The sequence below is a fragment of the Nycticebus coucang genome, chromosome 22 (genome assembly GCF_027406575.1).
Source record: "Nycticebus coucang isolate mNycCou1 chromosome 22, mNycCou1.pri, whole genome shotgun sequence".
Classification (NCBI taxonomy): domain Eukaryota; kingdom Metazoa; phylum Chordata; class Mammalia; order Primates; family Lorisidae; genus Nycticebus; species Nycticebus coucang.
In genome coordinates, this window is record NC_069801.1 from 12,704,237 (window position 1) to 12,717,232 (window position 12,996).

A 12,996-nucleotide genomic window follows, 5' to 3' on the forward strand; every position below is an offset into this window, starting at 1 on the left:
GTGCTGGAGGGACAGAGCAGTCCCAGTTCTTAGCGCCTGTGAAGACGCTGCCTCATCTTCATGCAGTTTCACTGCAGCAAAAGTTTTAATGGAAGGAGAGTCATTTGAAATCTTATTTGAATGCCTGGGTTCCCCTGGGGCTTGAATAATTTGTTCTTTCTATTTTGCCAGCTTTTTTTTTTTTTTTTTTTTATCTGCAGTGCCTGGTTGTGGGGCGGGGGTGTGGATAATATGAGCCTGTTTGACATAGAATATGTTAAAAACATTTGTTCACAAAGGATGATTTTTTTTTTCCCCTGTATCTTCCTCCCTCCCTGACTCCAGGATCATAATCCACTAAGGTTGAAGAAGGGGAGATAAGATAAGGGAGCCTGGGAGCTGGAAGGGTATTTAATTCCCTGGGGAATCTGGGGTTCAAGCCTCAGGGTGGCCACCCCCATGCTGGGGATTCTGGGGAAGGCTGCCCTCAGCCCTGAGACCAGCTTTCCATCTGTCACTTGGACTAGATCTCTAAGGGACCTGTCTCCGTCGTATTCAGGATCTTAGGTTTGGGAGGTGGTAAAGAGTAATTCTTGGCAGCAAGTGAAATGTAGCCAGAAAGCCAGGTGCAGTTCCCAGATGCCTTGGATTTTCCACTAGAATATGGGGAAAATGCATCCTGCACAGGGCTCTTGTGAAGATGTGGGGAGATGGTACCTGGGAAGACAGCAGTGCCCCCCACCCGGGCACATGGGGGCAGAGAGAGAGGCTTCTGGCTAAGGCATGACTACATCTTACATGTGGGAAATGGCCCATCCGAGATCACACACAATTCAGTGCAGAGCAGGACCAGGCTACCCGCCCCCACTCTCTCTACCAATTGGTCCCCCATTCTTAGAGGCTCCATAGGAGACTTGCAGATGGAAGGCCCCCAAGAAAGAAGAGATGAGGCTGGGGGCTCCCTGACCACCAGCTCCCAAAATCCGGCATCCCTGGGCCTTCTGCTCCACAGGCCCTCCTTGTTTCCACCTCTTGCAAGAAGGTGGGCCTGACAAGCCACAGGCTGGTCTCATGCTCAGAGGGGCATATACATGTGGCTGAGTGCAGGGACTACTGGGTCCACCTTGTGGTTATTTCTTCAGCCCGCAGTCGTTATAGTAACCCTGAAATTCCTCTTGTGGCTGGGCCCTGAGCACTTGGAAGCATGCTGAACACGTTCTCAGCTTCATGTCCCCTGACCTTCACAAGCATTCCCAAGGCCTGAGCCCCATGGTGAAGTGGGGGTTCTGCTCTCTAGCAGTGTGGCTGAGGACCTTGGCCTTGGAGCCTGAGTCTGCTTTTATCCCAATGGGGAGACTGTGGCCAACTGCTGGCCTCCTGCACCCCCAGCTGCTAATGGTTCTTTTTGTAGGGACAGGTAGTTGGGTAAGATGACTGCTGAGGCCCTGCCCAGCCTACTGCCTGTGGCCTTGGCCAGTGGCATCTCTGTGGTGCTAGGGAGGTGTGAGTGGCACTTTGAAGATGCCTTGGATTTGGGAAATTCAAGAGCAGCCTGGACTTTTCACCAGGTAGTGGTGACAGTAAGGTGTGATACTGGGATGGAGCACAGAAGGGGTTTGGGAAGCAGGTCGGCTGGAAAGGCAGGGTGGGCCCACAGTGGGCTTGGCTCCTTCAGTGATGGTAATGGTAGTACTGGGCTTACTGTTGACCACAGGACGGTGATCACAATGGGCACTATCCCCTGAGTGCTTGGCATGTGCTCAATGTTGCATATATTCTTTCCAGGGTTCACAACAACCCCAAGTAGCTAGAATTATTTCCCCCTTCTTCTAGATAAGGCAGTGGGCTCAGAGAGGTTAAGTTCCTGGCCCACTGCCACACAGCAAACTGGAGACTGAGTTGGAATCTGCCCAGAGCCCTTCTAGCAGGTCAGAGGGGATGAGCTGAGGGCTGTGGGGGAGCTTCGGTCATAGGGCTGCTCCCTCTGTCCCATGGGGTGCTCGTGTGTTCAGTGGGGGCTGGCAAACACAGCCGGGCGCTAAATAAGCCTCCCTTACCGTCCATTGGAAATCACAGCTTTGCCATCGGTGCCAGTTCTTAATGTCACTTATCCCAAGCGGGCTTTCTGTTTCAGTGGCTGCAGTCTTCTCATTTGGTCTCAGCCACTCTGGCTTTGTGACGAGAACAATGGCAGTGGCAGATGGGGAACAACAACTCCATTTTCTTTTACCGTCCCCAGTCATAGGCAGGGAAGGCTCCATCTGGGAAGAGAAGGTCAGATCATTAAAAAATATATACAGTAATAAATTGCCAGGACTCCACGGGCTGTGGGTGTGCAGGGAGAGAAGAGAGAGATGAGCTTGGGGCGAGGTGGAGGTGGGGACTCAGGGTGGTGGTGGTGGTGCTCACTGATGAGCTCCAGGAGGCTGCAGGGTGGGGAACTGGGGCTCCAAGCCTCTACTGGGCTCTTGTCTGTTTGAATGTAAGTTCCTTGAGAGCAGGGATGATCTGTTAAAATCATGTCCATCTTTATTTGCTGCCCAGTGGCTCGTCCAGGAGGCAGCACAGTAGGGCCACGCTGCCCCTGAGAGCCACACTGCCCCCAGGACAGCAGCCTCCCCATCCTGAGTCGCAGGCACAGTGCAAAGTGCCTGCCGAATTAGTTCTTGGTGCCTAGGCCCTTCCCCTGGCCTCCCCCTGCTCCCTGCCTGCCCAGTGTGGCTGGGGATGGAATTATCCACCTCCCATGGTGTCTGCGGGTGAAACTAGATAAGGTATAACCATGAAGCACGGTGGACGTGGGGTGTCTATCCTGACACTGCCCGTCCTGTGCTGCTGTGTCTTTCCCTGGTGGTCTCCCCTACGTTGGCTTTCCCTCCCAAGTGGCAGGGCCAGGTTTTACATGATTCTGGTACTGGGTTCCCACGGCTTGGAGGGCCTGACACGGAGGATGCCTCTGGGCCCATGGAGGGAATGAGTTCAAAGCCCAGGGACTCAGGCCTGAGGGCATGCTGGCACCTTCACGTCATAGTGCCTGACATTTGAGAATGTCTCTAACTTCTCAAGGAGTGTCTGTATCTGCCATCCCATCCAAGCTGCTCCTGCCGTGACAGCACTCAGATGCCACCTTCACTGGCAGTGATGGCATTTCTCAAGGGTGCTATGTGGGGGCTGTCAGGGTGGTCACTCCTTACAGGAGTCCAGCCTTCTCTGTCTGACCCAGAGTGTCTCTGACGAAAGCAAGTCAGGGGAACATTCAGGTAAGGGGTATGTCAGACAAACCTGGGAAATGAGGCTTTGGGAAGAGACTTGGTCTGTGAGCCTGTGATGCGCTGAAGGTCTATGGTGCGTGCGGCTCTGTGTGGGCAGGTCAGGCGTGGTGCAGCAGGCCATGCAGGGAAGGTCTCAGCCTTCACGGAGCACTGGCACAGTATGTGGGTTCTCACCTCAATGTATACACACACGCATGCACACACTGGCACAGCAGGGGAGTCCCTGCTTCCATGGGCACGCACACACGTGTACACACACTGGCATAGCACTTTTGCATGATTCCTGAGAGAACAGGGCTACCGTAGCCAGGGCGGTCAGGGAGGACTTCATGGAGGAAGCAACGTATGAACAGAGGCCTGGCTCCTGTAAAGGAGCCACCATGGAGAATGTGGTTTAGCAGACGGTCCTTAGCGCAGTGATCTCCTGTGGCTCCTGGATCTGGGATCGGGTGTGGCATTCGCACTTGTAAGCGGGTCTCCAGGGGGTCTGGGACACAGCTGGACTAGGGGACTGGAGGCAGGTGACTTGCTAAGTTTCAGGGTGGCCTTGAAGGAAGCGGGAGAGTGATTCTCCCCCACCCCAGCCCTGTCCCCGTCAGGTTGAAAGCCCCCAGCCACACCGTCCTGTCGTGGCTGGTTTAGAGTCTGCCTCCCACTCTGGAGCACAAATTCAAGGCCGTGGGTCTGGACTCGGTTCAGCATGTTAGCATTTGGAAACCCTTTCGCATCTGTTATTTCATTTGATCCCCGCAACCATTGCGGGATGAAGGCATTTTTATCATCCCTATTTTATAGTCAAAGAAATTGAGGCTCAAAGAGTTGGTTGATTTGCACGGTTGCTCGGTGACAGGACGGCAAAGCCGAGACTAAAGCTCCCTGCCTGGGACCTGTGGCCATGGCGTGAGAGAGGCTCGATTTCATGGCCTGAGGGCAGGAGTGGAGGTGGGGGAGCAAAAGGCTGGGGCCGGGCCTCTGGGGCCTGTGGCGGCTTCCCTGGCTTAGAGGGCCTCTTCCTGCCTGGTTGTCCCTAGATTCTGACCAGCGTTACCCCCCTTCCTTTTCTGTAGGGGAGGAGAACCAGCCGGGCTGGCTGTGTCCAGATGAGGACAAGAAGAGCAAAGCACCGTTCTGGTGCCCAATCCTGGCCTGCTGCGTCCCTGCCTTCTCCTCACGTGCCCTCAGCCTGCAGGTGAGTGGGGTGAACCTTACTGAGCCAGCCTCAAAGGTGGCTGCGGCTTCCCCTGGTCTGGGAGAACCAGTTTCCAGGTAGTGTCCACAGCAGGGAAGGCTCAGCTTCCAGATCTGGCTTGGATATTCTTACTGATGGAGCTGGACAAGCCTTTTGTTGCTGCGGGTAAATGACCACTGTGGGTCAAGTGAATGGAAAATTACATTATTTTGAAATTAATAAATAGCAGTGATCTCATCAGTTGATGGCATGAGTCCAGAATATGCCAAGGCGGCTGTGCTAGACCTTGTGGACTGGTGGGCGTCAACTTCAGGGACATCCCTGTCCTCATCACGGGATGCTCACAGCCATCAGGCCTCCTGCGTGGTAAGCAACCCTCGCCCCCTGCTGTGCCGCCTGGTGCCTTGCTGTCATTCTCTTATTTTAGTATTTATGAGTAGCTGTTTCTGTATCTATTTCACATATAGGGAAACTAAGGCTAAGACAGGTGACAAGATTTTCCAGAAAAGGACACAGCTAGTAAGGAATGGATCCAGGAATTTGAACCTTGCCTTGTCGGATGATAGCACCCATGGTCTTAACCACCAGGATGCTCAGCTAGAACTGGTCATCGTCCCTTTTGTCCCAGCCGAGCTTGTATTTCCATCTAGAGCAACTACCGTCCCTTGTGTCCCAGGAAAATGAGGCCATCTTAGCTCAGGGGACAGGAGAGCAAACTTGGGAGCCAGGCCCAGGTCAATAAGCCCGGAAGAGGTGCAGATTGGGCTGTAGATTGGGGCTGTATTAGACCCTTGAGATGTAAGTTCATCGGCTCAATCATTTATCCATTTTTCCATTATGCATATAATTTACGAGCACCTGCTGTGTGCTAGACACTGGGAATACAGTGGTGCCTAAGACATGCAAGGTCCCAGCCCTCATGTAGTTTTCAGTTTGGTGGAGAGAGAAAGGCAAAAACTCAGCACACAGAAGGAAGCAGAATAGAGCGATGTGTGTCCTCAGGAAGTCTGTGATACCATGTGATGACTACGTAGACGGGACCATGCAGTTAAGTGGTTTCAGAGAGGGCCTCTGGGAGGAAGAGCCATTTAAACTGAGACCCGAATGGCGAGAAGGATCCATCCCCATGGGGGCTCCGGGAACAACGTTCCGAGTGGACAAACCAACACAGTGGGGGCATCAGGGACAGTGGGGGAAGCCCGTGTGGCTGAGGTCAGCTGGTGGCTGAGATGGACCACGCCGGGCTGGCAGGCTGGGTGGGGTTTGGATTTCCTTCTCATAGCTGAGGTCTGGCACAATCTGATTTATACTTTGGATCCATTGGCTCCTTCTGGCTGTTGTGAGAGTGAAATGCACACAAGAGGGAGGCAAGGATGGATAGCAGGGACCAGTTTGGAGCTTAGCTTCCGCGTCCTACAGAGACGTGGCAGGACTTGGCCCATGTGGAGGTCAGGGCTGTGATCAGGGTGAGGGAGTAAGGCTGTCAGCCTGGGTGCAAAATTGCAGCAGGCACCAATAACTCAGTAATCAAGGTAAATAATAGTTTAGTCCAGTACTTAAAAAAAAAAAAAATCGAATCAGCAAATTACAGCCTGTGGTTTGGCTGCTTCTTTTGTGAATAAAGGGCTAAGGATTAGAGGGAGACAAGTGAGTCACGGTTATGCAAATGTAGGGTCTGGTTTTGTTTTTATTTAAATTTTAAGTCATTATTCATTGTGGATTTTTTGATATTAATTTTGATTTTTAAGAATAGCCTGATAGGCTCGGTGCTTGTAGCACAGTGGTTACAGCGCCAGCCACATACACCAAGGGTGGCAGGTTCCAACCTGGCCCGGGCCACCTAAACAACAATGACAACTGTAACAAAAAATAGCTGGGTGTTGTGCTGGGTGCCTGTCGTCCCAGCTACTTGGGAAGCTGAAGCAAGAGAATCGCTTAGGCCCAAGAGTTTGAAGTTGCTGTGAGCTGTGATAGCACAGCACTCTACCAAGGATGACATAGTGAGACTCTGTTTCAAAAAAAGAATAGCCTGATAATATCTTTCTTGGTGACTGAGTTTTATGTACCCCCTTAAATTTTGTATTCAAGGTGGATACCCTCTTCCTTCACCCTAGTACTGGCCCTAGTGAGGGAGACACGTTGGGGATGTATGTTGTGGTAGGGCCGGCTGAACTGGTGATAGATGGGTTATACAAAAGAAGGGGCTATCGTGGGGTCTTGGGGTAGAGGCCAGAGCCTGTGGAGCAGGGATTTTTAGGGTCCACTGTGGCTGCAACTTATCTGGCCTCAGCACATCCCATGGAGGAGGCTGACCCTGGGTTACTTTTGTGGTGGGGATTGGATTCTGTGGTCCCCCTCTAGGGCCCTGGTCTTATGGGAATACAGGACATAGGTCTGAGCCCAGACAGGTCAGATCTGCTGCTTCCAGGGCCTCCCTGAGAAACCCCCACCCAGTGGGGAGCCATCTGCCACCTCAGACCTGGGAAATGAGGGCCCCGAGTCTACTCCTCTGGAGCTCTCAGAGTCCAGGGGAATGTAGCCCGGAAGCATCATCAATCCCCAGGGGGCCCCTTGCTTGTGTCTCCTGAGGAGCCCCCATGCTAACTGAGGGAACCGTGATTGAATCTCTGTGGTTAAGGGGCCTGTTGGGCTCCTGGGTCACTTGCTGGGCCTGGAGATATGTTCCTGCTCTGCCCACACCTTCTTCCCCCGCAGCCCAGACAGATGTACCCCATCAGCTTGGTACTAGCAGCCAGATGAATTAGAGCCTTGGAGTGCCAGCACCTCGTCAGTGACTGCAGAAGCAGATATGAGCATGTGGACCGCTGCCTGGGGCCCTCCCAGCCTGCCATGTTTCCCAGGCCCTCCAGCCAGATGCCTTTGGCGCTGGCTGGCCTGGTGAGAGCAGCTGGCCAGTCTGTCTATTAGGTAGGGCTTGGACCGAGTGGAGGAGTCACCAGCCCCAGCCCTTTCCCAGTATAGATGAGATCAACGCTCATGTTCCAGCTGGATGAGGTTGTGTTGGGTTCTGACCCTCAAGGGAATGAGGTAGCAGGAGGCAGGAGCAGTTGTCTGCTCAGTGCCCACGCTGGGCTGACCAGGGCCTCCACTCATGCCTTGGGTGGAGCCATGTCAGGATGCTGCCCTAGCCCACAATCCACTCGTGTGTACAGTGCACAAGCTGGGGTGCCCACAGCACAGGATTAAATGATACAGTTTGAACACCAATGCCTGAGGACATTTTGGTCCCCAGGAAGGAGGGGCTCCTTAGGTCTGTTTTTTGGAGTTTCCCAGGACCTGGCTGCTGGGGTGTCAGAGGATTGATTCCTCTTGGCCCTTGGCTGCACCCAGGGGGAGGCAGGCTGGGCTCAGCATAGGCACATTCCCCTGTCAGGCTGAGGTCGGTCTTAAAGCCTGTCCAGGTCAGGGCTTGGGGACTGGACCTTGGAGACAAGGGTGGAGTACTGCCTTGGGGGACTGAGGGACTATATAGCTCAGGCCTGCAAAGGGTCTGTAGCCTCTGTGTTGACCTTCACTGGCCTCTTAGCCAGACAGAGCTCCCTATTTCCTGTGCCAAAGTTGCTTATCAGCCCCGCCCCTGACTTGCTCTGATGATTACATGAGTTCATGAGTGTAACAAGCTAGAGCATCCCATACGTGGCCTTCCACCTTCCAGTCCCCAGGGGATGCCAGGGTCTCTGCTTTACATGGGAGGATTTGTTTTGCTTGGGGACACCTGGAAGCTCACTGCTGAGCTGGTGTCTGAGTCCAGGTTGGCTGGTCCAAAGCCTGCTTCCTTCCACCCCCCAGGCTTGTGCCTTGGTTTTCCAAAAGTCAGCTTCCTGGCATGAGCAAGACTTTTAGGGCTGGGGAGTTGCCCATTAAGAAGCCATTTGAGTTTTTGTCATCATCTTGGACCCAGCTCTGTTGATTTAGTTGACATCAGTGTTCCATGGGTTGCCATGGAGATGTCTGAGCCAGGGTTGCGATGGGCCTCCCCACCATGAGGGAGAGGAGGAGGGCCATAGCCCAGCGGGAAGGGTGAGCGCCCCCAGCTCGGGGTGGAGTCTGGGGGCCACGCTTATAGAAGGCAGCTGCTCTGGGTGTGGGGACTTACATTGCCAGTGGGCAGACATATGGGGCCCCAGAGTGCTGAGGCTTCAGGTGTGCAACCTGGCTCCCGGGTAGAATCCAGCGTAGAAAGAGAACACAGAGCCAGTCATTGAAAGTTTGAATTCTAGCCCTGACTCTGCCACTAACTTTCCTTGTGACCTTGAGCCAGTCACGCCCGTACCCCCTGAGCTTCAAGTTGGCCCACTGCTAAATGAGTCTGGTCGAGGTGACCTCTCTGGGCACACATGCCTCCCGGCTGTTAGAAATCTCATTAGAATGTTCCAGTGGTCCTTTCACACCTGTGGTGCATCTTACAAGGGTACATGTCAACTAATGAGATGAAAATGTGTCAAATATTCTATGAAACAAGTGTATGGTGCCCCATGATCATATTGATGTACACAGCTATGATTTAATAAAAAAAAAATTGATTTACACAGCTATGATTTAATAAAGAAAAAAAAAAAAAAAAAAGGAATGTTCCAGTGGGCCCCGGCCTAGCTGCGACCTTCAGCACCAGCAGAGGGCAGCACCTGCCTGGAAAAGGCTTGGGTGGCCAACTGTGTCCCTCCCTCAGGCAGGAGCTGTCCTCCCTGTCTCCTTTTGCTTGGGTGTGACCCATCAAAAGGCCACATTGCTGTCCTGCCCACAGAGACAGACCAGCCAGGCGTGACTCAGGAAACAGGCCTAGGAGGGACCTCCCAGCGTGGGTCCTGGGACAGGAGGTTCAGCAGAAGAGACTGGGGGCCACTGTTGATAACCAGCTGCAGCCAGAACCCCTGCCTCTGCATGACCTGCACAAGCCACCCAGTCCTCTGGGCCTCCCTGCTATTCATCTCCCCTGTTACCTGGAGAGTCACTTGCCTACTGTGGACCTCATTTCCCCATCTATAAATCAGGGGGGTGGGCATTAATAAATTCCAACAAACCTTTCCTGGAACCTGCCCTGTTTCAGACGCTCTGGCTGATATAAAGCATCATTCAGGCCCCTTTTGGATGGAAGGTTCTAGGAGCATGATGATCAAATACGAGTGCATAGGAACTGCCTGGAGGCCCTGTGGAATGTGACGCTTTCCTGGCCCCTACCCTCAGGGGTTCTCATTTAAGAGGCTGGACAGGGCCCAGGAATCTGCCAGATACTGGCATCTCAACGCCTTGGTGATTAACCCATGTGTGTCTTCTGTCTCTGCAGCTTGGGGCCATGGTCCACAATCCTGTCAACTGTCCCCTGTTGGGCTTCTCTGCTGTCAGCACCTCCCTTCCACAGGGCTACCTCTGGGTGAGTCATCTCCTCGCCCAGCCAGGGGTTCTGGCCTCAGGGCAGGAGCAGGAAGAGTGGCCCCCGGGAGGGCACTGGAGACCGCACCTGCCTGCTGGGTCCCATTCTGAGCAGCTTTTTCCAGCAGGGTCCTCCCATGGACCTGTGGTGCTCAGAGTTGGGAGATACAACCTCAACTGGGGCAACAGAAAACCAGGGAGCAAACAAGAGAGTGCAGTGCTTTCAGATGGCACAGTGCTGCAAAGGGACCTGTGTAGAAGGCCCTGGGCACAGGATTTCCACCCCTGGAGCCAGGAAACAGGGCTGGCTGGTACCCCACTCATGCAGAGATTCCAGCCCTCCTGTCTACCCTCAGACTTCCTGGCAAAGCCTACCATGGTTCAAATGAGGTGCCTTTGTGATGAAGATTGTGTCTTTCTAGAGGCACCCCCCCCAAAAGTGATTTGTTCTTCATTTCCCCACTGCCTAGCGCATGCACCCACCCACCTACCTATCCATCTATCCATCCATCATTGATTCACCTGTATCTGCTTCTGTACATCTCACTGTCAATCCACTCACCCTTTCATCCATCCGACGAGTACATGTTGAGAGCCCATCAGATGCTAGACTTGGGGGTAAAACAGTGATCCAGACAGAGAAGGCATTTTAAAGGGCAGAGCAGATGTTCGCTATATATTGGCTGAAATGCTCCCTACATGGGGAGGAAGTAGAAAGCTGGCAGTGTATCTAGCCCACCTGAGCTCTTTACCTGATTTCCTCTGGGCCCTGATGCTAATTTGTTACCATGGCTCTTGGGGATGGGTGACTTTCCTGACTGCAGGATGTGTGTGGGCAGGAGAGGGGACCTCGTCTTGAGGGGCAGGGTCCTGGGAGGGCAGAGGCTGAGCTCCACCTCTGATCCCGTGGTTCCCTCCTGACAGCCTCTCTGGGTCTCTGCTCCTAGGTCGGGGGCGGGCAGGAGGGTGCTGGGGGTCAGGTAGAGATTTTCTCCCTGAACCGGCCCTCGCCCCGCACTGTCAAGTCCTTCCCACTGGCGGCCCCTGTGCTGTGCATGGAGTACATCCCCGAGCTGGAGGAAGAGGCACCGGGGGGAGACGAGAGTGGGACAGCTGCTGACCCCTCTGCCACAACGCATCCCGCCATCTGCCTGGGGCTCCAGGATGGCAGGTGAGAGGCCTGGGAGGTGGGGGAGAGGGGCCTGAGCAGGGCCAGGCTGGGGGGCTGGGGCTGTCTCTGTGCTTTCCGCATCTGCCTGTCACCCATCAGCATTCTCTGTCCCTGGTTGGGTGTCCCCAGAAACGGGGCTTGGCAGAGGATCAGGAGCAGGTGGGTTGCAGTCCACAGGCTCCCTCCGGGAGCGACTGCTGCGTCATCACTGCCTGCCTGATCCAGGCTTGAATTTTGGCTTCTCCACTTTGGATCCTCAGGCATACCATTTACCCTCCCTGAGCCTCAGTTTCTCAATTGTAAGTGGGGATCTGAATCCCCCAGGCAAGGCCATGTGTACATGTCACTGTCATGGAGTGTCTGTTCATCTGTGGCCTCCATTCCCCTTGCTGGGCAGAGTGTAGGGCGTTCCCAGGCTATGAGGTCACTCTGGCAGAGGGAGCTGCCCTCTGTGTGACATGCCCGGAGCCAGTGAGTCAGCAGTGTGTGGACTTGCAGTGAGGAGCCCATGGTCTGTGGCCTGCCTGGGCTCAGTAGGGGTGAAGAAATGCCCATCTCCGTGAGCTGGGAGGTGAAGATGAAGATCAATGAACACACTGACATGGGCTGCACCCCCGGGGAGTCCAGGGACCTGGCATGGCTGCGTCCCATCCTCCCACGCTCCTACAGAGGAGGAAATGAGGAGAGAGCTTACTCCTGGAGCACCTACTGTGTGCTACTGTCTGGTCTCATGGAGGCTCAGAGCAGCCCCACTGCGAAGCGCAAGTGGCTGCCTCCCGTTTCCCACACACGAGGCAGAGCCAGGAGCGTGGCCTGTGTTGTGTATCAGCCACTTGGGGCTGCTCGAGGCTCTGTGAAGTTCAGACCTGGGTCTGCAGCCAAGTGCCCAGCCAGGGTCTGGACTTAGGAGGGGCCTTCCAGAATGTTCTTATTTATCCCCAAAGAAACCCATACCCATTTAGTAATCATCCCCTGCCCCTCCTGTCTGTCCCCTAGAAACCACTCTGCTTTCTGTGTCTTTGGAGAGTCAGGATGTTTCATATAAATGACTCACACTCTTCCTATGTTTCACACGCTGGCCTTTCATGCCTGGCTTCTCTTCACCTTCACGGCTTCCCGCTTGCAAGGTCCATCCATGTAGCACATGGCAGTGCCCTATTCCTTTTGTGGCGAGAAGTCATGTAATTGCCCGTTTCATGGAACCTCAGCATGCCAGCATTGATCCACTGGAAAGTGGCACATCTGGATTTGTACTTAGTCTGTGTGACTCTGAAAACAGCTGCCTTGGTACCCTTAGTGTCCCGCCCTGGGAGCCTCCCTGAGTCCTCGTCACAGAGGCCAGGCAGAGTACCATCCTTGGAAGGTCACCCGCAGAAAAGTGAGCTCCCACGTGGTAGAGCTAAGGCTGGGCCACTTGGCAGGAAGACCCAGCTGGAAGGGAAAAGCCCTTGGGCCTCTTCTCCCCAGGAGGGTGTAGGGGACAGTGAGCTGATTAGGGGTGCTCACTGAGTCACGGTCAGCTCTTGGGCCTCTCTCGCAGCATCCTGCTTTATGGCAGTGTGGACACTGGCACCCAGTGCCTGGCAACCTGCAGGAGTCCCGGCCTGCAGCCCGTTCTCTGCCTGCGACACAGCCCCTTCCACCTGCTCGCTGGCCTGCAGGATGGGACCCTCGCTGCCTACCCTCGGACCAGTGGTAAGGACTAGGAGTGTGGGGCTGGGGGCCTGAGGGGCAGTCTGGGGTATCACCTGGGTGTCAGGTTCTCTCCCAGGGGAGTTGCAGGTGGCAGCTCAGGAGACAGTGCAGAGATAGATGATCCTTCCTCGATGCTGGAGGGATCTGGAGGTCTCTGAGCCCCAGCAGGGTTCCCTACAGGGCCCCCTGTGTAGAAATCCCCACTGGAATAGGGTGCTCACTGCCATATAGACAGCAAAGCCCACTAGCAGGGGACTCTAATGGAGAAGAGAGGGAGAGGCCTGGCTTCCCGTTCATGC

The 12,996-nt window shown here is 54.4% G+C and overlaps 1 protein-coding gene across 13 annotated transcripts in view; it reads left to right on the forward strand.

The window, feature by feature from the left end:
* ARHGEF10L (Rho guanine nucleotide exchange factor 10 like) overlaps positions 1-12,996 on the forward strand; it is a 154,261-nt gene that overhangs the window by 106,785 nt on the left and 34,480 nt on the right. For all 13 annotated transcript variants that reach the window (XM_053575188.1, XM_053575190.1, XM_053575195.1 and 10 more), the window contains 4 exons: positions 4,319-4,440; positions 9,746-9,832; positions 10,779-11,002; positions 12,543-12,697. In XM_053575188.1, coding sequence (XP_053431163.1) covers positions 4,319-4,440; positions 9,746-9,832; positions 10,779-11,002; positions 12,543-12,697 — 588 coding nt within the window. The remainder of the gene's footprint in view (positions 1-4,318; positions 4,441-9,745; positions 9,833-10,778; positions 11,003-12,542; positions 12,698-12,996) is intronic.